The 24,112-nt window shown below is 35.8% G+C and overlaps 3 protein-coding genes across 4 annotated transcripts; all 3 read left to right on the top strand.

The window, feature by feature from the left end:
- Positions 1–1,214: 1,214 nt before the first annotated feature.
- On the top strand, positions 1,215–11,058 carry LOC120346118 (solute carrier family 2, facilitated glucose transporter member 5-like). Of its 2 annotated transcripts, XM_039415776.2 has the most exons (11): positions 1,215–1,505; positions 1,589–1,687; positions 2,447–2,533; positions 2,882–3,078; positions 3,693–3,817; positions 4,866–4,964; positions 6,076–6,255; positions 6,930–7,117; positions 7,994–8,104; positions 8,779–9,084; positions 9,353–11,058. In XM_039415776.2, exons 1-11 carry the CDS (start codon positions 1,497–1,499, stop codon positions 9,548–9,550), a joined length of 1,599 nt encoding a protein of 532 aa, XP_039271710.1. In that variant the 5' UTR covers positions 1,215–1,496; the 3' UTR covers positions 9,551–11,058. The 2 variants fall into 2 exon arrangements, with proteins under 2 accessions (XP_039271710.1, XP_077971738.1); XM_078115612.1 differs by lacking the exons at positions 1,215–1,505; positions 1,589–1,687 and adding an exon at positions 1,738–1,912.
- A 2,547-nt stretch (positions 11,059–13,605) lies between these two features.
- LOC120345737 (trypsin beta-like) lies at positions 13,606–15,865 on the top strand. The gene is made up of 6 exons (XM_039415280.2): positions 13,606–13,642; positions 14,219–14,366; positions 14,550–14,691; positions 14,826–14,937; positions 15,499–15,644; positions 15,719–15,865. The coding sequence occupies exons 1-6, from the start codon at positions 13,606–13,608 to the stop codon at positions 15,863–15,865; spliced, it is 732 nt and encodes a 243-aa protein (XP_039271214.2).
- Positions 15,866–21,429: 5,564 nt separating this feature from the next.
- Positions 21,430–23,308, top strand: LOC144425724 (trypsin beta-like). Its single transcript, XM_078115265.1, has 6 exons — positions 21,430–21,466; positions 21,588–21,735; positions 21,920–22,061; positions 22,194–22,305; positions 22,880–23,025; positions 23,103–23,308. Exons 1-6 carry the CDS (start codon positions 21,430–21,432, stop codon positions 23,247–23,249), a joined length of 732 nt encoding a protein of 243 aa, XP_077971391.1. The 3' UTR covers positions 23,250–23,308.
- The last annotated feature ends 804 nt before the right edge of the window (positions 23,309–24,112 follow it).

Below are 24,112 nucleotides of genomic sequence, written 5' to 3'. Positions count from 1 at the left end.
ACAATAACACAGAAGTTGCAATAAAAGGTACTCCTGAAGTATGTGAACCAAGATGGCGGACCCCGGGACGTAGTATGTGTACCAAGTTAGGGTTAGGCCATAATTTTATTCCAATTTTCCTATTTTAGTTCTATTACGAGTTCGGGGACTAGCCAAGTGTCTCCCGTAGTATTTGTACCTGAAATTATGGCCTAACCCTAACCCGGTACACATACTACGTTCCGGTGTCTGCCATCTTGGTTCACATACTTCGGGAGTAACCAATAAAAATGTGAATAAATTCGTCTTGTATGTCACAGCATTGCACAAAGTATTTTTGATGCACAGGCCTTTGGGTACTGTTGGTTGTAAGGCTTTGCCTTTTATGCAATAACACAAAATTTCATAACGGAATCAATGCGCCGGGTTGTTAGAGTAATGGACAAAAACATGCCGTAAGCCCTCTTTGTGAATATCCCGTTAATAATGATATTAGTGCAGAATTTATCGAAATTCAAGGCAAATTTATTTTGTGTCGAGCTACAAGTGGAATTTTGTATTATTTGAGTTATTGTTATTATTTTTACTACCCCTCATAACTGTATTTTGTATGTTGGCCTGTTTGGCATTTAAAGCTAACAGAATGCCATAAAAGCCACTGTTGCTGTTTTCGATCGTGTGATTGCTCTATCTGTAATGTGTGATGATGAGTGTCGTTGTATTAGGCATTTATAACACACGGTGATCGTACATTTGAACCCACGCACATTTAGACCCATGTGTATATCCGCAAACATTTGGGTTAGAATAATAAATACATTGGCCATGAAAACTTGGCGCAAACAATTTAGATAGCAGAATTAAAGCCTTTTGATTATCATGATAATATTCTAGCAACTTGATTTTCAGATATACATAGTGACTCACATGATAAATCATTGCTACTATAGCAACATCAACAGCCACACGCTCCCATAAATTCCCACCACCCGATCCGCGCTTTGGTGACGTCATGTAACACCGCCCTGCATTTCGCAATTTTCCTACTAAGAGGGTGCGTTTATGTGACTACTGCCGGTCGTGAGTTATCAAATTGCGCAGCTCGTTACCATGAACTAAAAAAAAAATTATTGAAACAAAACGGACACAAAAATATCCGTTTGAGAATGAATGTGAATCTCTTCTCACTCGTCTTGAGTGAACTATGAACTATGGCTGAGTGAATACTTAACGACTTACAAACAGCTTGTTACATCAATACTGCTGGCTATGGTTGCTTTGAATTTCACGGGCAATACAGACATAAATTAATTGTTTCGTATTTAATAAATATAGTTTTACATTGTTCATGCTACTATGGTGCATTCTGCGCAATAGTTGCTATCGAGATAAACGACAGCTCTTAAAACGGTACATGTGTACTCCGCCAATAACGTTCTCAACAATTGTACGTTGGTTATGCAATGTATCAGGCTGTTAATCATTAATTGCAGAGCCGGCTTTTTGGAACAACCGTAATGTGTGATGTGCGTAAAACCGGTATTTTATCTGTTTGAAATATTGAGATATCAGGCATATTTAGAGATTCTAATCATATTTATGTATTCAGACAATTCCTTGGGTGTTGGTAGTGAGCGTCGCAATTTGTGTTTTCGGAGGAACGTATCAATATGGATATAATATTTCCGTTGTGAACGCTCCAGCAAAGGTATGGTATTGCTGATTGTTGTAAGGCTGCTTATGTTGCGAAATTCTGTATGGAGATTGTAATGGGTTTTGACGATCAACAGTACTGTAGAGAGTTTCAATATCATATGCTAGTCTAATCCTACCGCTGTATTTAAGAAGTAGTGTTCTTAGTCGATTTCACATTATTATTCAGTATTGACTGAATATATGCCATACAGCTGGGCTCCATTTGTAGCAAAAGCAGGTAAAATTGTTTCTCACTCATCTATCTTCATACGAATAAGGTTTGTCGTTTTAAGACTGGTGAAAGAAATACTACCACCTAGTTCTAAGACGTCATTTCTGTGACACCTTACTGCTATGATTTATTGGGCACGAATAGGTTTTATATATCGTTCAGCTAAATTCTTATTGTTGTTGTTGTTTAAATGATTGTTGCTGCTGAGAAAAATCTCCTCCGCAACTAATGTTGGATTTATTTATTTTACCAAATTTTCTTTCAGTTTTATGACAACCTGAATTTTTTTGTGTTATTCAAACGTTTAGGCAACACTCTTATTGCGCCTTGCTCGACCGCCTCCGTATTGCTTGTCCATCGATCTTTTCACCCAATCGGGTGCTCTCAGGCGTTACCATACAGATACCGATGACGACCTTCGCGCCCTTATTTTTGAGTTTTCTTGTTTTTACATATGTTTTTACCATAGTGTTTAGTGACCAAACAGTTATTAGGAATAATTCTTTAGCACTTATTAATCTTCTTCATTCCCTTTTTTAGATAATACAAAGTTACTTTTTCGACGGAGTTGAACCAGATGAAACCGATCAATTTCTATCCTATAATGGAACAAACTTACTTAATTCAGTAAGTTATACAATATTATTTTTCCTTGGAAATCAAAACAACTACCGTGAGAGTTGACCTAGTTAAATTGGCAGTTATAGATTTTGCTTCTATACATTTGACATTGTTGATTATAATGCTTTTCACAATATTAAACTTTGTATGTTTGACTAAAAATTAGCTTGGTCATCAGTAACTATGTAATTTGTCACAAACAACTAAGTAGAAACTGAGACTGCGTGATTGATGTAGTACTTAAACTTTTTTTTCGCTATTCATAAAATGGAATGCTTAACACATAAAACAGTATGATCAACACATAAAACGGAATATTCAACACATTTATGTCTGTGCTGCCAACTGTTTCAGACCACTGGAGCTGCGTTGTCAACTTCAAATTACACTTATATGAAGTACACGACGGCATCGTCCAATGTAGTTGAATCCTATGATATTATTCTGTCACCTTCAGAACTATTGATATGGTCCTTCACAGTATCGATTTTCACTATAGGTGGTATGATCGGTTCTCTACTTGTTGGATTTCTCGTACAACGATATGGAAGGTCAGATAATCTTTACTGTGTTATAATTTTATAATATCCCTGTGAAATTTTCAGAACATTTGTTCATACTCAGATTCTTATAATTTTATTTACTTCAAGAAGTACTCAATGTGTTGTTTGTTTGGTGCCATATTCATTCAACTGTTTACATTACAAAGATTACCGGTAATTACATTTTTAGAAGAAAAACTACCATTTTTATTAGGCAACTACAAAATCATCGATTCGTCACATCTGGAACGCCGGTTTTTGGGAAAAATTATTTTACTTTAAATGCGTTATGTGTGTGAATGGTAAAGCTCGTTATTTATGATCTTATCACAATAACTTGCACCCTACTCGTTTAATATACGACAGAATTCCAATTAACACCGGGCTCGGCGTACTCCCTATTGCGCAAGATATATGATGTTGTAAACTCAACAATGGCCACGTTTGGATATGTAGTGAAATGAAACAGGTGGCCTATTTGCGTAGTTGCGAAATGTTTGAATATCTTGTTTGCAAACTTTACCCTCACGACAATCCAAGTTTGGCTCCGGTTGAGAACCCTTTCTTTAAAGTATAGTGCTCTATACGATCGTTCAGTGACTAATTAATTATATGTATTACAGAAAAAAGTCGCAATTACTCATGAACTCACTCTCTATCAGCGCTGCAATAATGGAAGGATGCAGTAAGGCTGCAAACAGTATAGTTTTACTGATTATACCACGATTTTTCCTTGGTGTTTATGCAGGTATTTGTTACTTATCGATTTCTAATCGGTAAGTATGTTGATAGGTATTTGTCTGTCTGTCTGTCTGTCTGTTGGATGCACGCGATATCTCACGAAGGCGTGGTTGAATCTGCTCCAATCTGTTGAATTTTGCATGTGCATTCATCATATCTTGGACCAAAAGCCTATTGATTTTGGATGAATTATGTCGTATAATTAGCGAGTTATTAATTAATTAGTGATGGGACACGCGGTGTCACTATAGAGTCATGAATCGAAACCGCAGTTTCGATCGATAAGTCTTCGGTCTCCGACCGATATTCTCGTTTTCAACGTTAGCACGTTATTCTATCAAATAGAACATATAGACATAATCTAGTTTATTACATAGTTAATTATTAAATAAATGTAAGAGTATTTATTCAAAATTTAGAAACTCGGTCGACCTGAACGTTAACCTACAAGCGAGATTTATATGTGTGATCGCACATTCAAAATTCTTGTTTTTTTTTCCTGCCTATGCAATCCTATTTGCAGAGTTTAAAAATTGTGATGTTCACATTTCCATTTATTTCCTTACATATCACAATTGGAATATTTATCGTGGGGATGTTTACATATGATTACCAATAGCGATACTCAACATATAATCTAGCACTGAGCAAACGAATAATGATAATCAAGTGCGTTGCGTTGACTACGGAAGTCTACGGAATTTTTACGGCTTTTCTGTGAAAAGTATTTGATCCCAAGTCTCTGATTCAACAGAGAGGTATTATGAGTGAGATATGAGTGATTTCTTTTTAACACAGCTAATTCAATTTATTACAGTTGGTGAACCGGGGTCTGTCTGTGAACAGATACGCCAATATTGAGTTAGGCTCAATACCCCAATTAATGACTTGCCAGCTCTCAGTTTATCAATTTCGTTTTGCTCGAGGTATTTCACATTTTAAATCTCGTGGCACCATTGACAGCGTAAAGTTCAACCCTCACGGTTGCAACACATAATGGTTAAATAAACGACACAAATAAGTGATCCAATATAAATTTTTTCTTAAATTTCTAGGTTTAGCTACAGGAATCGTCCCAATGTATATTGGAGAAATTTCACCAAAAAAATATCGGGGAGCAATAGGAGTTCTCAACCAACTCCTTATTACTGTTGGTAAGAAAATCGGTATATTCTATTCCACAATCATATCATATCACATTTCACTCAGAACTGTTTAATTGCAATTTGTTTAACTGTCGTATTGTTTTTCTTATTTTATCAAGAAATAGTCTCGAAGTGCATCCATATCTACTTTTTTCAAATAATTTTTGTTGTCTGTACGAACACACTTGTACTTGTTAAACACATCGCTGTCAATGAGCGATTACCATGCAATCATCTGTCACTGATGTTCGTGGCAAAATATTTGTACAGCAGGGGTGCATGCGATCGACCGACCGGTCGTCTCTAGTAGTCGATCGCGTCTGATGTTGAGTGAATTTAATAACATACCCCAAAAATTGCCTTGAACCAGTCTCGTGCAGCGCCTGTTGTGTGTTTTCGAACAGGAAGATTACAGTATTGTATATGCGCAAAATACGATATACACATATGCTATTTGAGACTGAGCAAGTGCGATAGAGCATATTATTACGTAACGAATGCAAGTTTGGCCGCTGCAAGGGTTTTGCCGAATATCGCGTGTCTCGACAGACAAACGGTCCTACAATATCTTCTGCAGTATGCGAAAGTCATTGTCTCACTCCAAGAATAATAAATATGATCAATTTGATTCGCAACGGTAGCAGTGATACTGTATCTTGCCTTATGTCTGAATTGTATTATTTGAATAAATGTCAAATAAACGATAAAACATTTACTCCTGGCACAATTACATAATCAAATCAACAAATTAAATGGAACATAAAAATGCATATATTTGTGACGATTTCATTAGGAATGCGCTCACGTATTGGTAGCGGAGAAATTTTTGTATGCGTATATATGTAGTTATCTGCATAGTCAGTACCAGTGGTGGGATTCAATTTTTTTGTTAGCCGGTCGCATCACAAAAGTCATTTGTTTCACCCACTTTAATCTGACGCATATTTTGTTTCGTGGTAAGAGTATAACGGGAAGATAAACACACATCAGAAATCGTTGCAATACTCTGAGTCTGAATTAGGCCTAATTCTTGACAGACATACGTAATTCATCAGTACGTTCGTTGTTGCCAAGACCAGAAAAATTCAAATGTACGACACAATTTATGTTCCCATTTTAGGGCTGTTGATGGGACAAATATTTGGACTGACGGAATTACTTGGAACCGAGGAACTTTGGCCTCTTCTTCTTGCGTTGACTTGTGTGCCGTCCATATTAGAACTATGTGTTTTACCGTTCTGCCCAGAGAGTCCTAGATGTTTATTGATAGACCGGAATCAGGAGGACAAAGCAAGGGAAGGTGAACTACTAAAAACATCAATAAATTTTTTTTACCCATCTTTGGTATAGTTGATGTAATGCAAGCATGTGTTTATAAGCCGGATACTGGCAGTATGACCTCAAACTCTCACAGATTGCTTCCTGAATTGTTTTGAGAACAGACTGAGGTAGAATACAGCACTGCAGTTTTGAAAAATGATTGTGGTTTATTAATTCCCCAATTGCTTTTTTATTTAAAAAAAGATCAATCAACAACAACAACACGATTTAAAAACGATCTATAGACCCACGTAGTGTAACTGCTTCCCTGCAAAGAAACACTTTTGCCATACCAATTGGCCTGACAAAAAACTCGGTATTCACCAAAAATATGTCTTTTTTTCGAAACACTAGCTTATTATTATTTCTCGTAAATGGGACAAAAGTAAAGTTGTTATTATACATGCATTGTTAATCTTCCCTTAAAGCAACCCATGGAAAATACATAACCAGCTCTTTGTGGAACGAGTGAAATAGGAGTCCGTGATCGCCAACTAGCGGATATTATGCATATGTGTTTTAATGATGTAAAAGGCTAAGAATAAGTTATCATATTTATCCCGGGGGACAGGAGAGCCAATAAGACGCCTCTCGTTCGGTTACCATTAGCCAAATGTAATCACTACATTCATCGTTATATATTTATATTTTCAGCCCTTATTCGATTGCGTAAAACACAAGACGTTGACGATGAAATTGAAGAGATGAAAAAAGAAGCAGCAGCAGAATCAAGTGCAAGTCAAATGTCTTTGTTGGAGCTAATACGTGATAAATCCGTCAGATGGCAAGTTATATCAGTATTTGCAGTGCATATTGGTCAACCGACAAGCGGAATTAATGCAGTAAGTTGTGGAAAATATTATGATCAATTTTTCTAAATGCCCTTTTCAACTAAACTTTTCTAAATAAAGAGACCTCAATTATCGTAAAAAAAATTCCCTTGCAACGATAACATGCTCTACTAAGCCTCAAGCGCTTTAGATTATATGACCCCCAAACGTTCATGGACATAATTCATTTAGGATACATGTATGCTATAACCTGATAGAAATACTTAACTACACTACAAGTTATATACGTGCTAATTTTACTGTGAAAGAGAATTATTCGGTGCTATGAGTGTTATTTTAAAAAGTTCACTCAAACAAATACTAAAGAAAACGAATAAGTTTCGTGAAATCACGCTAGGGGTGGTTGGTCAAACATCTGTTCATCGTACAAGTTTGTGTAAACTTATTAACAAGGAAATAACATTATAATCAGGACTGACACCAAAACAAATTGTAGATATATATTAATATCAGCAATGTGTATAAAGGGCTGACATCGATATGAAACCAAACATAATGACACCAGGGAAACATAATAGGATAACAAAGAACGAAATGTAACAGATAAAATGTATTCATGCCAGTGCGAGGCGTGTCCAATCGTACTTCGTACTAGCAAGGATTTGCACAAGCAGTTCTTCTTCGTTCTTTTGCCTGGTATTAGAACCTCTACCTCTAAAATGAAACAAAAATAGAGACACATGTCAAAATAAGAACGTTTCTTGGAAATAAGGACGTTGTGGCAGCACTGTGTATAGTTGTAACTGTATAAAATATATTCGAAATTGAAAAACGGGTGTCAACTGTCAAACATAGTGATAAAACACCTATTTATGCACCACAAATATATGTTTATAGTTTTTTTTTATCAATTTCCACCTGTTTTAGATATTCTTCTATCTTAACTTAATATTTGAGACTGCTGGAGTGGAAGAAGGAATGAGAAACTACTTTTCAATATGTGTTGGAACCGTGAATGTTATTATGACCGTGATTGCGGTGAGAATAAAATAAATCAGTGGTAAAATAGTGTTGAAATGAAATATTTTCTATAGACTCTAGGCACTGGTGGTTGAAAAATATTTTGAAGAATATCGTGTTCCATATGAAAATTGGCTTCCGGCAAGCGCCAGAATTTAATCACTGCGATACCAGTTGCAAAGTTTCTAGCTTGTCCATTCAAATCAAATTCAATGTATAAGCATTAATAGCTTTTCTGGATACTTTAAACTTTATATTGTAGAGAAAACTATCAAGTTAGTGAAAATTAGTGGGTGAATCTTTGTGGCGAGGTGAACATTAGGAAATATTTTTCAATGCCAAACGTCTCTAACAAGATTTTAAACGCCAGACACAAAAATTCTAAAAGTTTACATTATGAGAGCTATTCTTTTTGTCGCAAAAAGTGCATAGAAACCCCTTGGTAATAACTAATTCGCAACACGACCGAAATATGTTGCACGTATTGATAAACTAATTCTAATAATGATTTTGACTTTATTTTTGATTCAAAATATTGAAGAAGGATATCTCTAATATTGACGATAATGTTAATAATTAATGAAATGGTTCGGCAACACATTTTGGGAATGAACAGCCTGATATATTTTTCTCCCGTTTCAAATCTGTAAAACATTCGCTTTATGTTAATGTTATAAAAAATTATTTTTCAGGCTGGAATCATTGAAAAAACTGGCAGGAAAAGTCTTCTTCTTTCGGGCTACGCTATTCTGACTGTTAGTTGCCTCTTGATGACCATAGCTCTATCCTTACAAGAAACCGTTCCTGCGATGTCTTACGCCAGCATTGTCTGCGTAATAATATTTATAATCGGCTTTGCAATTGGGCCAGGACCTATTCCTTGGATCTTGACAGCGGAAATGTTCCGACAATCTGCAAGACCCGCTGCTTTTACACTTGGTTGCTGTTTGAATTGGACTTTCAACATCATAGTTGCCTTAATATTTCCATTTATGCAGGTTTGTACTTGTACGCTGGCTGTTTTCTTAGCTGCCAGTCTAGCATTTTCAATATATGCGCTTATTGTAGATATTTAAAATCATTTTTTCATCGCATTACATATTCTTCAATATGCAAAATATCCTTCATCATCGCTTTTTAAATTTATTTATATACGAATTTCTGATAAAATGGAATTTAGACATTATGCATATACAACAAACTTTGGTTATTTAATGGCTTGGTAGTTATGACCTAAATTTTGGAAACAATATTTTATATTTTTAGAAATTCATGGGACAGTACGTGTTTGTTGTGTTCTTGATTTCGGGGGCTATATCAACCGCTTACACATTTTTTGTTATTCCGGAGACAAAGAACAAAAGCTTTCAGGAGATCAGTCTTATATTTGCCAAGCGGAATGGAATCAAAGAATTCGATATTGAAAAAGATGAAATAGAAATGGAAGAACTGAATAAAGCTTAATTGACGCATAATCTCAATACAAATTTCCTAAAATGAGAATAAGATATGATCAAAATTTTTTAGTAGAAAATATTGTAGTCAATGCTATGAAATTCACAATATACAAATATGCCAAAAGGAAAATAGTGGTTTGCCTACAGTACACTAGATCTATGCCATATGGTTGGCTTCTTTTCTCCGCATTAAAAATCCCATCATATGTATTCTCACTATCACGAGAATCTAAGGGAAATAAGCAATATGTCAATTAGCCTTGATTTTATTTTTGTAATATCGTTTTAGTCGTACAATTAAATCTAATTGTACAATTTTATTGAGCTATGAAAATTAAGTTTAGTCAATATCTCACTGATATAAATTATTTGAAATCCTATTCACTCATTTGGGCCCATTCGTTTGGTGACAACTTTAGTGACTATTTTGCTTCTGAAACAGTCATCTCGTAATTAGGAACGAAGTATATACCCTCAAACCTTTACCTCTGTCCCATGTACACGAAACAGATGCCATGCAATTAAAAAGAATAAAATAAATAGCTTTTCTCTTTACTTGCTATACTAATTACTTGGAAACTTTCACTGGAACTCTCTGACAGCTGTTGACCCAATTTATTTGACATGGTCTTTTTAAAGTTATTTTTTTTGTCAACCACTAAGCCCTAAAGCTTCTCTTATGGATTTTTAAAGGCGTGTGCTAGAGTTCTATTCAGCAATATATCTTTAAATTACACTCCGAAAAAAAAATTTTTTTGCAAAAATATCTCAAAAATTTCTAAAAATAAATTAGACTTTTAGAAATTCTGTGTACAGTAGAGGGTTAATAATTAATTCCTAATTAATTAATTTTTTTTTCAACGTTTTCGTCAAGTTTTTCCTAACACAACATCACCGAAACGCCTATTATAGCATAAATGGTTATTACTCTGAAATTCACAATTGTATCTACAGGTGTATCAAGTTCAAGGCTAAAATTACTGATTTTGATGACGTCACAGCTCTTATTATTACTGCACAGACCACCCCCAACGCAAAAAAATTAAATTTTTTCGACGGAAATGCGCGTAGAACGGCGTAAACAATCCCATACGCGCATTTACGCGTTAAAATTACCATTAATTTTACGTTTTTTTTAACTACAAAAAATCTCCATACTTCTGCCAACTATGGAGCAGTCAAAATCATATTTATCAAAACAACACAGCGCCAGGGATGGTCAGGGATAGTATATATGTCTGAAAATACATGCTAAACCAACAATAAGTCATTATAAAGGAGTATTTCCTGTCTGAGCTGAGTCGACATTTTCAGACGTCTGACAGGCGATTTTGAAATCCACGCTATTTATAGAATTCGCACGATGCGTCACGGCTGGAAGGTTCCATCGCTTCTCTCATATCAGGCGATAAAGTCAACAAAGAGCTAAGAGCGATATTAACAGTAGTTTACCGAGCACAAAATTAAGCGTAAATATTCTCTCATATGAGCTTAGCCGCTGGAAAAGGGTTAAAGATTGTTGTTGCCACTTTTTATTTCCAAAATTGCTGAGGTCCCCATGGAATTCGTTTTTAATTTGTGTGGTGACGTCAAAAAAATTGATAAGAAAACGATCCATAGATCCATTTGGCCAAAAAAATTACCTGTAGCGGTTTCGCGACCGCTTGTCTGCGGATCTCATGTGTAAGTTGCGCTTTTTTATATGAGGTACGATAGTAGGCTATGGTAGGTTTTGGCTTTCGTGTCCATATATTCGGGCACTGCTCTCTTGTTCTGTGGATAAGAAAGCCACGCTTGAATAAAAATGATTTGCTATTCTAAACATGATCTAAATGAGACAGCAATATATATTAACTTAACTAAAAGCTGACTCGTCAGTTGGTTCAGGTAAATATATAGTTGCGAATCCTTGTGAAAAATTGAGTTGTGGCAACTCATTGTGAAAATTTGTACGAAGCATTTGTCGTTTATGTCTGACTTTCTCTATGTCAGCCAGGATTTGTCACGTCTAAATTATACCCTCTACTATACGATCAGTGATCAGCAGTAGTCCACGTACATCCGAGAACATCGAAACTATATCTCTTCACCCATTGTTCATTGGGATTTTATATGATGTAAATTGTAGATGTAGTCTGTTACTGGAAAAAAGAGCAAAGCTAAATTTTGTTCACACATAAACGTCTTTAAAATGTATAATACTAACCAATAGGATCTTTCCGTGATATTATCGTCCCTTATGCGACCTCAATATTTCAAAATAATTTTTACACGTCCTAATGTGACCTTACATGATTAGCTTCCAATATATTTTAGAAATGCATAGCTAGCTATAAATTATTACCTAGCTTAAGATAATTCTGCTGTTTTATCAATTCTTGGAATAATAAAATTTAAATGAAAAAACAAAGGAAGCGTTTTATAAATAGTAATAGTTACTGACGTAAACCTAAATATGGCTGGTTCTCACCAACGCGACAGATATTGCGTCACTCGTTATCACCTTACACAACAAAGTAATTAAATGAATAAGTTGAGCTTTTATTAGATTCTTTATCAACGATACAGCGATGTAGACTTTACATTATCGAGGTATAGGGCCAAATATCGACATGGGCGTTATCATCTGCCCACTCTTGACTGGTGGGGCCTATGTTAAAGAAAGTCACTGTTAGTAAATATGTGCCAAGTCCCCTCAACGGAAGTTAAACCAATGCCAAGAGAAGGCATATGCTTAGGGTTACCATATTTTTGTGACTTCAAGTCGGGACGCCTCGAAAGACAACGACCCCTTAGCTGTGATTTTATAACTTCACATTTTCCGATTTTACTACATAGGCCTACATTCCTACATTTAAAGCTGTCCCGGCTGTCTTTATTGACCATATTGTTATCGAAATTTCATGCGCATATTCTCTGTCAAAATATCGGGTTCAGTTCGAAAAATAGGAAGGAATTGACGTTAACGATACCGGTACAAATATTCGAATTTAGACTAATTAGTATTGGTTTTACATGCGATACGTCTGTCACCAATGGGAATCAGTGAGAAACGAACGCATTCGCCTTCAGTAAGTAGGCTAGCGCTGCGCTACAAGGAAACAACAGTAACGAGAACATGTTTGTGTATTATGCTGGAAAAGCGGGACTTTTGGCTGACTTATCGGGACAGCGGGATAAAACGCTGAAAAGCGGGACTGTCCCGCCTAAAACGGGACGTATGGTAAGCCTACATATGCTTATTAAATTGATCTTCTTAGAATCAATAGAGCGATGCTCAAATATATTGCCACGAAGGCCAAAACAAAGTAGTACGGGTACCGGTACTGGTATGCAAACTGTCACATCAGACTACCGGTACGACCGCCTTCTCGACTTCGCCTAACAACCAGGCACAAGTTCGCAAACTGAACGAAAGACAGCCGCCACGCTGTCATAAAAACGTGTTCCCGTAAATAAATAAAAAAACATCGGAATTTTAGATGAAATATCAGATTGCATAAGTAATTTGGGAAAAATTCAAGTGATAGTCTTCTGGAGACAATAACAATCTCTAACCACTGAAAATTTAAAGCAATTGGTCCAGCAATTGAAGGAAAAACCTATTTTTTTTACAATAAAGAGAAGAAAATACCAACAAGAAGAACAACAAGAGAACGATGCTCAAATATATGGACACGAAATCTAAAACGTACAGCAAATTTTATGACAAACGCAAACGTGTAACCACTACCAACTGCGCAATTTTGATGATGTCACCGCACACAAAAAACGATTCCCATAGAGACCACATTAATTTTTGAAATAAATAAAAGTGATAGACTTCAAGCGAAAAATATAAACTTTAACCAATGAAAATTGGTCCAGTAATTGAAGAGAAAAGAGTTTTTTTTAAAACGATAAGGGGAAAAATACTAACAACAAGAACAACAACAACATAATATAGAAACGATTAATATGTAGACCTCGTGTCCAACAAAAAAGCAAAGCTTAAATGTGTATCGATTGTGGAGACACGAATTGAACAGTGTCATTGGTTTTGATGTCACTATCGACCTAATCATGTCCTCTTTCTGGGATGTGGGAATAACGGCGAATGGTAACTAAAAAAGCTTTTCTATTCCATGTACGATAAAAACTAGTTGGAAGGGACTAATTATTGAAGCAAGAATGTGTACCAGTGAAACTCTTTGCAGATACTGAAGATATCTATACGATATAGATGTATACAAGAGTAACAATTTTTTTTAGACTTGATGTCTCTTCTAATGTGTATGCTACAAGAAAACTAACTACGTCAACTGACCAGTGTACACCAAACCATGAGAATTCATCATATGTTGATAAAAAAAATATAATATGGTAATTTTTTGTAAATTGACACTTATGATGTCGTAAATATATTTGTATTTACATCGATAGCATATGTCCAGTGGCCTTTCAACTGGTATAAAAAGAGCACCCTTTCTGATCTAAACTATCAGTTCTTTGGAATCGTTGAACGAACAAATAAGAATGAAACTTTTAATCGTCGCCATTCTCTGCCTTTGTGGTAGGTAATTTATTTTATATGGATAATTTGAATTTTTTTTATTTGGCTTGTTTCAGTTCGCGTATCCGCTAATTTTTCCGTTCAAATAGACAAAACAATTTTATTATTTTGTAATTCGTTCAGGCGCCAACGCCGACAAGATTATTGGTGGTACTGCTGCCTCTAATGGCCAGTTCCCGTCAATCGTCTTCCAGGAAAAAAGTGGCTCATTCTTCTGTGGCGGAACAATCATTTCAGCTAACCGAGTCCTCTCTGCTGCTCACTGCGAACAGTAAGAATTTAAATATACACCATTTTGTATAAAAATAAAGCAAAATGTAATATCTCACACATAAATACATTTCATGTAATTATGACAAATTAGAAGTCGAAATATCACCATGTCGTTCGTAGAGTTATGTACCCGAACATTGGTATTGGCAGCAGTGCACATTAATGTTATTTACTTTCATAGGAATCTCATTGGATTAACTGTAACTGCGGGAACTGTGACTCGTAACAGTGGTGGAGTTACCATCTCCGTTAGCGGAAAAGTGGTTCATCCTGAATACAACTCCAACACAATCCAAAATGACATTATGATTTTGCAGCTTGCAGTGAGTTTTTGCCTACTACATATTTACATCATAAAAAGGAATAACCACGCGCCAAGTCCGCTGACACAACAAAAATATAATTAGAACATATTTACATAAACGCGATATTGAACTGATTTTTTGTTTTGTTTTAGTCATCATTCAGCTTTGGTTCGACTATTGCCGCAGCACCTTTGCAAACCACTGCACCTTCCGCTGGCACTGGCATAACTGTCGCTGGATGGGGTGACACCAACTCTGGCATCAGTGAGTTTTCAATATTCAAACATCGACTATAGTCTTGGTTATGAACACAACTGGAAACGTTGATTCATCATTTTGATGCGTCGTGTTGCCGTTTTATTGCTTTACTAAAGTCTATAGCTTTACTATAGACTTTAGTCTATATGCAAAGTACTGTGCACAGTACTGTGGATTCGCAAAATATTCTATATGACTCCACCTTTAAGCCATTCCCAATCGGGTTCTGGCTTCGAATTTTGAAATGGGCAGGTCAAAAGATTCAATGTTACAAGCACTATACTGTTTCTGTCGAGAATTCAATAACCAAATTTTGACTTTAGTAATTTCCGATTCCCACTACAGATTACGAGGGGCTAAAAGGATTCCAAATAGAATACGACTCAGCTTCCATCTCCAACACTTTCAAAACAAATGATTCCAAAGTTTTGATTTTAGTGTACAAATATCAATGATACCGCATTGGGAACAATTTCATTTTAAAGCTCGGACCTTAAATTTTCAAAAACATTAAATATTTCTATTCATCAAAACAATCTTAAAAATATTTTTAATATTACTTTCCAGTCCAAAGTCTTCCAAACAACTTGCAATCTGTAAATGTGGCGGTCATTCCTACAAGTGACTGCAATGCCAGACTTGCATACAACGGTGACATTTTAGCTGGAATGATATGCATGGGAAATATGGCTGGTGGAGAAGACTCTTGCCAGGTATATTTTGCTAAATATGAAATTCGGCAAATCTTTTCTTGAAGATGTTCATCTAATTATTCTATTTTGTGCAGGGTGACTCTGGTGGACCTGCCTACATTCAAGGTTCAACAACCATTGCCGGAATCACTTCATGGGGCTATGGATGCGCTCAGGCCAATAAACCAGGTGTCTACACTGATGTAGCATACTACAGATCCTGGATCACCAGCAACATGTAAATGTGGACGGGAAATGCCTGGATTGTATTCTTTTTAATTGCATGAAAAATAAATTTAATTCAAATAAATGGATGAAATAAAAATATAATTTAGCCTTAGCCTGTTCAATAAATATAGAAAGGAGTGAGATTGCTATAGTTGGTCATGAAATAAACACCGAAAAGAATCCAGTTGGTATTTAACGAGAATTTCCGGCAGTATTGTTTTCTTGTAAAAACTGGCTTCAAAATTAAAAAAAAAAGTTCATAATTTAGGCCAGCTTCGGACATCATATAAATCCTGACGGATTGTGGTTAGGGATTTGCTGGTTAGGACATAAACAAGTTAATCCCGCTAATTCCGACTTTTTGAGGATTCAATTTAGATAAGTAGAAGTCCATATACAAGAGAGCTTTATTTACAGACGTGACCTCGAGCTCGCTTGAGCAAACGGTATATCGAAGCCGCATGCCTCCTGGAATGTCATCAACCTTCGCTTTAGATATTTAGCTTTAGATGGTCCCAGATAACAGAAATATATATTCCGGATTATATGGTCCATATTACTTCAAATTATTATTTGTCATTGTGAAGTCTGCAGGTGACAAAAGCTAGTGCTACTCAGGCAAATCGAAGAGTCATTTGGAAAATCGTAAAGCAACGCTTTCAGCTTTCAAATTTGTATCTCGCGATGCGCCAACGATTTGCTTTATCAGTGCCTAGTTTTATGAATCTCACATACCCGTAGCAATGTTGACGCGGAGTTAAAATGACCTTTTTGAGAGGTTATACAGAGTGACACGAGCTATTTTAGGTCGTTTGCATATGCCAATTGCATAAACCAGGGGTGGCCAACACGTCGATCGCGATCGACCGATCGATCGCCACGTCTCGAGTAGTCGATCCCGTCTGACGTTGAATGAATTTAAAAACATAACTCAAAAATCGCCCTGAACGAGTTTTATGCAACGCCTGTTATGTGTCCTAAAACAGATAGAATATAGTACCGTACTTGCGCAAGATTCGATATACATATATATTAAATCTACCACTTTCAAAATGAAATATGCCACATCAATGAGAAATTTATGTTTGTGATCTAGATGTATTAATTGATTAAGATGTATTGCGCACCGGTGCTAGTAATCTTGTTGTTCGATTCAAAAACACATAGGGTTTGGCTACTATGGATGGTAAAATAAATAAAAGTTTAAATCTATGGCCACGAAAGCCAAAACGAAGTAGTATCAAATCTCTTACAGTACCGCTAGTCTGACCACCACATAACTGAGATGTGATCACGGAAGCACAACAGGCAATTTTAATTTTGATAACGTTACCACACAAAACTTTGGAATGAAAAAAGAATCTCATAGGGGCCAAAAATATTTAAAAATAAAATTAGAGTAATTATCTTCTACCAACAACAACGAGCTTCAATTACTGAAAATATAAAAGCAATTGGTCCAGTAGAAAGAGAGCAAGTCGATTTTTTCACAACAACAACATAACTAGATAGCGATCGGAGAGCGCCGACTTATCCGCATGTTCCCTTCCTTCTGACTCAATAGCGACACCGCGTGTCCCATCACTACTTAATAAATAACTCGCTAATTATACAACAAAATTCATCCTCAATAGGCTTCTGGTCCGAGATATGATGAATGCACTTGCAAAATTTGGAGCAGATTCAACCTCGCTTTCGTGAGATACCGCGTAACATACGAAAGTGTCTAACAGACAAACAAACAAACGAGATAGCGATCGGAGACCGCTGATTTATCGATCTTCCGAGAAAAAAATTAATTAAGTAATACCTCGCTAATTATAAAAAGAAAAAAATGAAAAAAAATATAATAATAAAAAAAAATTAATTGATTAATTAATTAATAACTCGCTAAATATACGATATAATTCATCCAAAATTAATAGGCTTCTGGTCCGAGATATGATAAATGCACATGCAAAATCTGGAGCAGATTTAACCTCGCTTTCGTGAGATATCGCGTAACATACGAAAAGGTCTAACAGACAGACAAACAAACAGACAAACAAACAGACAAATACCTATCAACATACTTACCGATCGAGATCGATAAAACTAGATAGCGATCGGAGACCGCCGACTTATCGATCTTCGGTTTCGATTCCTTCGCTCTGACTCAATAGCGACACCTTATATGTTGTAATGCGCAGGTCACACTCCCGCTTTTGTACAGTTCAAGTAGTTTATAAATGTGCGCATAAATAATTATTATAGCAATAATGGAAAACTGAAGAATATTAGTAGTACTGCAGCAAATACAAAGCAAAATTCCTTTCAAGAAAGATAAAAAATCGTACTGGCGAGGCATTCCTCTCCACTTTGGGAAAAGTGGCTCTAATCATTTATGCTAAGTTATAATAAGACAAGCCGGTAGGTGCCCAGGATCTCCGCTGATAGTTGAGGCCCGGTTGCCATCGATGGAAATTTGAAGAGCTTCAACGGCGGCGCGATTACAAAGGAAGCGGGTAGTCAAAAAGGTCAGTTCATTTCAAGCGCTGCCCGTTTTGTAGACATACTCGCGTGATATAATGTGGCTAAAAATTAAAACAAAATGTCCACTGAAATCTAAAATCAATCCGTTATTTGGATGAAACGCATAATATTAGGGTGACATGATCACACATGTGAAAAATTTCATGCGGATCTGTCCAGCCATTTGGGCGCTACAGCTGGACAAACATACAAAACGACTAAAAATAAGGGTCTCCTATAGCGGAGATCCAATAAATGCATTGTTTAGAACTTTTGGGGTGATCAACGAACCGCCAATTATGGTCTAGGACTCTAGAATAAGAAATCATTTCAGACAATATTCACAAAAGTCATGACCATGTTCCCTCTAATTTTTGTAGTATGTGTGCGCAGAAATTTTGGTGTGTGCCCCCTTTTTGGAAATGACTGATATTTGTGCATAAACCAATGAAGAAATTTTGGCGTTCTAACCGGATAATAAGTGGGCTTATTAAGAAAATTTTGGTTATTCAATAGGTTTTTCTATAGATTGTAAATGCTTCAGTGAAGGCTATATGTTATCAGTAGATAACAATGAACATACATGGTAAATAATAAATTAAATTGATTGTAACAGATGGTTTTATTTGAATTCAAATAAAGGGTGAAAAAAGAACAAAAGAACATTGTTACATTACATCGAAATACGTCTGTGCGCAGTAAATCTATGCGTGTGCGCAGCCTCTGAAAGCTGTGTGCGCGCGCACACGCGCACACCTTAGAGGGAACACTGGTTACCACCAAGACACAGTAAGTAGGTTTTCTTTTTAAACAGAGTGCCACTGTTTATTACAGCTTGGCATACCATTTTCATTGTACTTGCATATGCTATGAATCGATGGCTTTATGTTGACAGCAAGAAAAACCAGGGATCGACACTACTTCTTATATTAGTCGAAAACTAGCTACTAATATGCACAGCATGATATTGAAATAAAATCTTGCGCAAGAAGCTGTCAATTACTTTAAAATCATCGTATGATTTAAGTTGATCCAAAGTTTTTGCATTATACACGTTCTTTATTTTTAACAGTACAAACAAAAACTTGTTTTGTAATAAGAAATTCGTGAAACTCAGTTTGAAATACCTGAAAATTCCGGTAAATTTTAATCAACATCACAGTAACTAAGGGCCATACTTATAGAAAAACTTCCAACGTAAGTAATACATATCGCATAGTTTATTTATTATCATTATTACGTCATCCGGTTTCTTGTAACTCATTTTGTTTACTGCATTTGTGAGATCAAACCATATGGCTCGTTAAGTAAATTCCCTTTTCTAATTATACTTTTATAAGTTTACTCTCATAACATAATACTAATGATAATATATTTCGCAATTCGGGAAAGCAAAAGATAATACGTGAATATTGAAAACCTATCCGTTTGACGTTCGAATTTCTATTAAACTAAAATTGAATAAACGAATCATTATGCAGGCTGATCGAAAATTGTATATTTTTTGTTTCAATTGGCCTGCAGCCGACCTCTCGTCCGTTATAATCGTAAGAATATCGTGTGTCAATGTTTCTCAACTTTTATTTTTTGTGGCCCATTTTCAGGTTTCATTATCATAACAGGAATTTATAACATTATTTTATTATTATAAACAATACAGTAAAAGTGTTAATGAACAAACTAATCCTTGTGTCTATTTATCAGCTTGTCAAATTGAATTTCGAAACGTTGGTTCAATTTTTGCCCTACATTCAATCTTCTTGGGACCTATACTGCAGGCCCATCCGAAACTCCAGGGCCATTTCAAAAAGATCATCTAAAGCAGGGATCGGCAAACTTTTGTCGTTCGTGGGCCAGAATGAAGGTTGCATGTCATTGGCGGGCCGAACATATTTTTAGAAAGTTAAAAACCGAAGGAATGGCTAATGAATCACATTTTTTTACACAGATTTCAGTTAAGTTTCAGGCAACGCGCTTAGACTGATCATTTAAAAATTTTCTGCGCCATTAAACCATTTGCACTCAGCATTAACTCTTTTACGTTCTGTTGCCATTTGTCTAATTATAATTATAGGCTCATTAAATGAGTGATTGTTAATTATATACTTGTTAGATTATAATATAATTTAGTGTCTCAAAACAAACTTTGTTACGTAAAGAATATAATCGTTAATACAGTTGTTTTGTTAATATAATTCAGTAAAGCGTCGCGGGCCGGATTGTATTGTTTCGCAGGCCGGATCTGGCCCGCGGGCCGTAGTTTGCCGGCCCCTAATCTAGAGAAACAGAGCTGTAGAACTCGGTGGGAAATCTAAGTCAATTGATTGAGATATTTCTGAACCATTTGGAGATTCTCATAACTCACTTTTGCGCACAACATTACATATTGTCGAAAAGTTATCCAAATTTTTGCCACCAAGGGATCCTTTCCATCAAATGACAAATAAACATTGTTGTCGGCAATCAGTACATCGGAATACCCCACCAGAACATATATTTATATAAAAATCATATATGTTAAAATTATATGTTAATCAGTTTTGGAGGATTATGATACAAATATTGTGTAAGTTGAACAGCGCCATTGGTTTTGATGTCACTATCGACCTGATCATGTTCTAACTTCTGGGATATAGGAATAACGGCGAATGATAACTGAAAATACTTTTTCTGTTCCAATTATATAATAAGAAAACTTATTATTGAAAATAACCCTATTGAAGCAAGAATGCGTACCAGGGTAACCCTTTGTAGATACTGAAGATATCTATACGATATAGATGTATACGAAAGTAACAATATGTTATAGACTTGAAGTCTCTTCTAAACGTATGCTACAAGAAAACTAACTACGTCAAATGTACACCAAACCACCATGAGAATTCATCATGTGTTGATAAAAATTATAATTAGGTAATTTTTTGTAAATTGACACTTATGATGTCGTAAATATATTTGTATTTACATTAAAATGATATGTTTAGTGGCCTTTCAAATAGTATAAAAATGGGCATACTTTCTGATCTAAACTATCAGTTCTTTGGAATCGTCGAACGAACAAATAAGAATGAAACTTTTAATCGTCGCCATTCTCTGCCTTTGTGGTAGGTAATTTATTTTATGTAAAATTTGAATTTTTTTGACTAGGCTTGTTTCAGTTGGAGTATCCGCTATATTTTCCGTTCAAATAGACAAAACAATTTCAATATTTTGTAATTCGTTCAGGCGCCAACGCCGACAAGATTATTGGTGGTACTGCTGCCTCTAATGGCCAGTTCCCGTCAATCGTCTTCCAGGAAAAAAGTGGCTCATTCTTCTGTGGCGGAACAATCATTTCAGCTAACCGAGTCCTCTCTGCTGCTCACTGCGAACAGTAAGAATTAAAATATACACCATTTCGTATAAAAATAAAGCAAAATTTATTATCTCACACATTAATACATTTCATGTACTTATGATAAATTAGAAGTCGAAATATCACCGTGTTATTCGTAGAGTTATGTACCCGAATATTGGTATTGGCAGCAGTGACACATTAATGTTATTTACTTTTATAGAAATCTCATTGGATTAACTGTAACTGCTGGAACTGTAACTCGTAACAGTGGTGGAGTTACCATCTCCGTTAGCGGAAAGGTGGTTCATCCTCAATACAACTCCAACACACTTGCAAATGACATCATGATTTTGCAGCTTGCAGTGAGTTTTTGCCTACTACATATTTACATCATAAAAAGGAATAACCACGCACCAAGTCCGCTGATGCGCAACAAAAATATAATTAGAATATATTCACATTAACGCGATATTAAACTGATTTCTTTGTTTTAGTCATCATTCAGCTTTAGTTCGACTATTGCCTCAGCACCTTTACAATTCTCTGCACCTTCCGCTGGCACTGGCATAACTGTCGCTGGATGGGGAGACACCAACTCTGGCATCAGTGAGTTTTCAATATTCAAACATTGACTAGCCTTGGTTTTGAACACAACTGAAAACGTTGATTCATCATTTTGATGCGTCGTGTCGCCGTTTTATCGCTTTACTAAAGTCCATAGCTTTTCTAAAAAGCTCCATTTTCTTTATATCAGATATTCACGAGTCAAATCATGCACAGGGCTGTGGATTCGAAAAATATCTCATATGGCTTTACTTTTAAGCCATTCAAAATCAGATTCTGGCTTTAACTTTTGAAATCGGCAGGAAGAAAAACTTAATGTTACAAGCATTATTCTGTCTCTGTCGAGAATTCAATAACGAACTTTTGACTTTCGAAATTTCCGATCCCCACTTCAGATTACCAGGGGCTAAAAAGATTCCGAAGAGAATACGACGCAGCTTCGATCTCCAACACATTCACAACAAATGATTCCACAGTTTTGATTTTAGTGTACACATACCAATGATACAGCATTGGAAACGATTTCACTTCAAAGCTCGGACCTTAAATTTTCAAAAACATTAATTATTTTTATTCATCGAAACAATCTTGAAAATATTTTAATATTACTTTTCAGTTCAAAGTCTTCCAAACAACTTGCAATCTGTAAATGTGGCGGTCATTTCTACAAGTGAATGCAATGCCAGACTTGCATACAACGGTGAAATTTTAGCTGGAATGATCTGCATGGGAAATATGGATGGTGGAGAAGACTCTTGCCAGGTATATTTTGTTAATTAGGAAATTCGGCAAGTCTTTCCCTAAAGCTGATGCTTATCTAAATATTCTATTTTGTGCAGGGTGACTCTGGTGGACCTGCCTACATTCAAGGTTCAACAACCATTGCCGGAATCACTTCATGGGGCTATGGATGCGCTCAGGCCAATAAACCAGGTGTCTACACTGATGTAGCATACTACAGATCTTGGATCACCAGCTACATGTAAATGTGGACGGGAAACGTCTGGATTGTATTCTTTTTAATTGCATGAATTTTCAAATTTAATTCAAATAAATAAATGAAATAAAATTATAATTTACCCAACTCTATGTTCACTAACTATAGAGGGTGTGAGATTGCTATTGTTAGTCATGAAATCAACACCAAAACGAATCCGGTTGGTATCTGATGAGTATTTCCGGCAATATTGTCTTTTTGTAAAAATTGGTTTCAAAATGAAAATAAAAATAATTCCAATTTTTTGATGTTTTACGACAGAGGTTTATTACAGACGTGACTTCTAGAGCCCTCGAGCAAATGGCATATCGAAATAGCATGCCCCCCGAATGTCATTAACCTTCGCTTAAGATATTAATGAGCCCAGATAATAGATAAATATATCCCGGATTATATGGTCCATATTTCATACAAATAAGATTTGTCATTGTGAAGTCTACCGGTGACAAAACCTAGCGCGACGAATCAAAGATTGATTTATGAAAATCGCAAAGCGAAGCTTTTAGCTTTCAAATCTGTATCTCACGATGCGCCAACGATTGACCTTATTAGTGTCTAGTTTAATGAATCTCATATACTCTTAGCAATGTCAACGCAGAGTTAAAATGACCCTTGGAGAGGTTATACAGAGTGACACGAGCAATTTGAGGTCGTTTGAATATCGTCACGCTAATAACCGAATTGAGTAAGTCATATTAGCAGTTTTGAGAAAAACGTAAAAAACTTCCCTAATGATATTGTTATGCCATTGAGAGTCAATATTTTGCCATGGTTCAATTTTTTGATCGTAGCCGGATTTAAGTTAATTTGTATGACGCAGTTGTTCTGTTCTTAATTGTATAGCCAATGCGA

Source organism: Styela clava, chromosome 8 (genome assembly GCF_964204865.1).
Source record: "Styela clava chromosome 8, kaStyClav1.hap1.2, whole genome shotgun sequence".
Classification (NCBI taxonomy): domain Eukaryota; kingdom Metazoa; phylum Chordata; class Ascidiacea; order Stolidobranchia; family Styelidae; genus Styela; species Styela clava.
The sequence above is the reverse complement of the archived record's forward strand: the minus strand, read 5'-3'. Positions and strand labels throughout refer to the sequence as shown.

Bases quoted from the DNA above. Each gene is read 5' to 3' on its own strand.
- LOC120345737 (XM_039415280.2), top strand. From the start codon at position 13,606: ATGTCCTCTTTCTGGGATGTGGGAATAACGGCGAATG. The intron at 13,643-14,218 runs GTAACTAAAAAA...TAATTCGTTCAG, and splicing joins TGTGGGAATAACGGCGAATG to GCGCCAACGCCGACAAGATT. The intron at 14,367-14,549 runs GTAAGAATTTAA...TTACTTTCATAG, and splicing joins TCTGCTGCTCACTGCGAACA to GAATCTCATTGGATTAACTG.
- LOC144425724 (XM_078115265.1), top strand. From the start codon at position 21,430: ATGAAACTTTTAATCGTCGCCATTCTCTGCCTTTGTG. The intron at 22,306-22,879 runs GTGAGTTTTCAA...ATTACTTTTCAG, and splicing joins AGACACCAACTCTGGCATCA to TTCAAAGTCTTCCAAACAAC. The intron at 23,026-23,102 runs GTATATTTTGTT...TATTTTGTGCAG, and splicing joins GTGGAGAAGACTCTTGCCAG to GGTGACTCTGGTGGACCTGC.
- LOC120346118 (XM_039415776.2), top strand. The intron at 3,818-4,865 runs GTATTTGTTACT...TTAAATTTCTAG, and splicing joins TTTCCTTGGTGTTTATGCAG to GTTTAGCTACAGGAATCGTC. The intron at 4,965-6,075 runs GTAAGAAAATCG...TTCCCATTTTAG, and splicing joins CCAACTCCTTATTACTGTTG to GGCTGTTGATGGGACAAATA.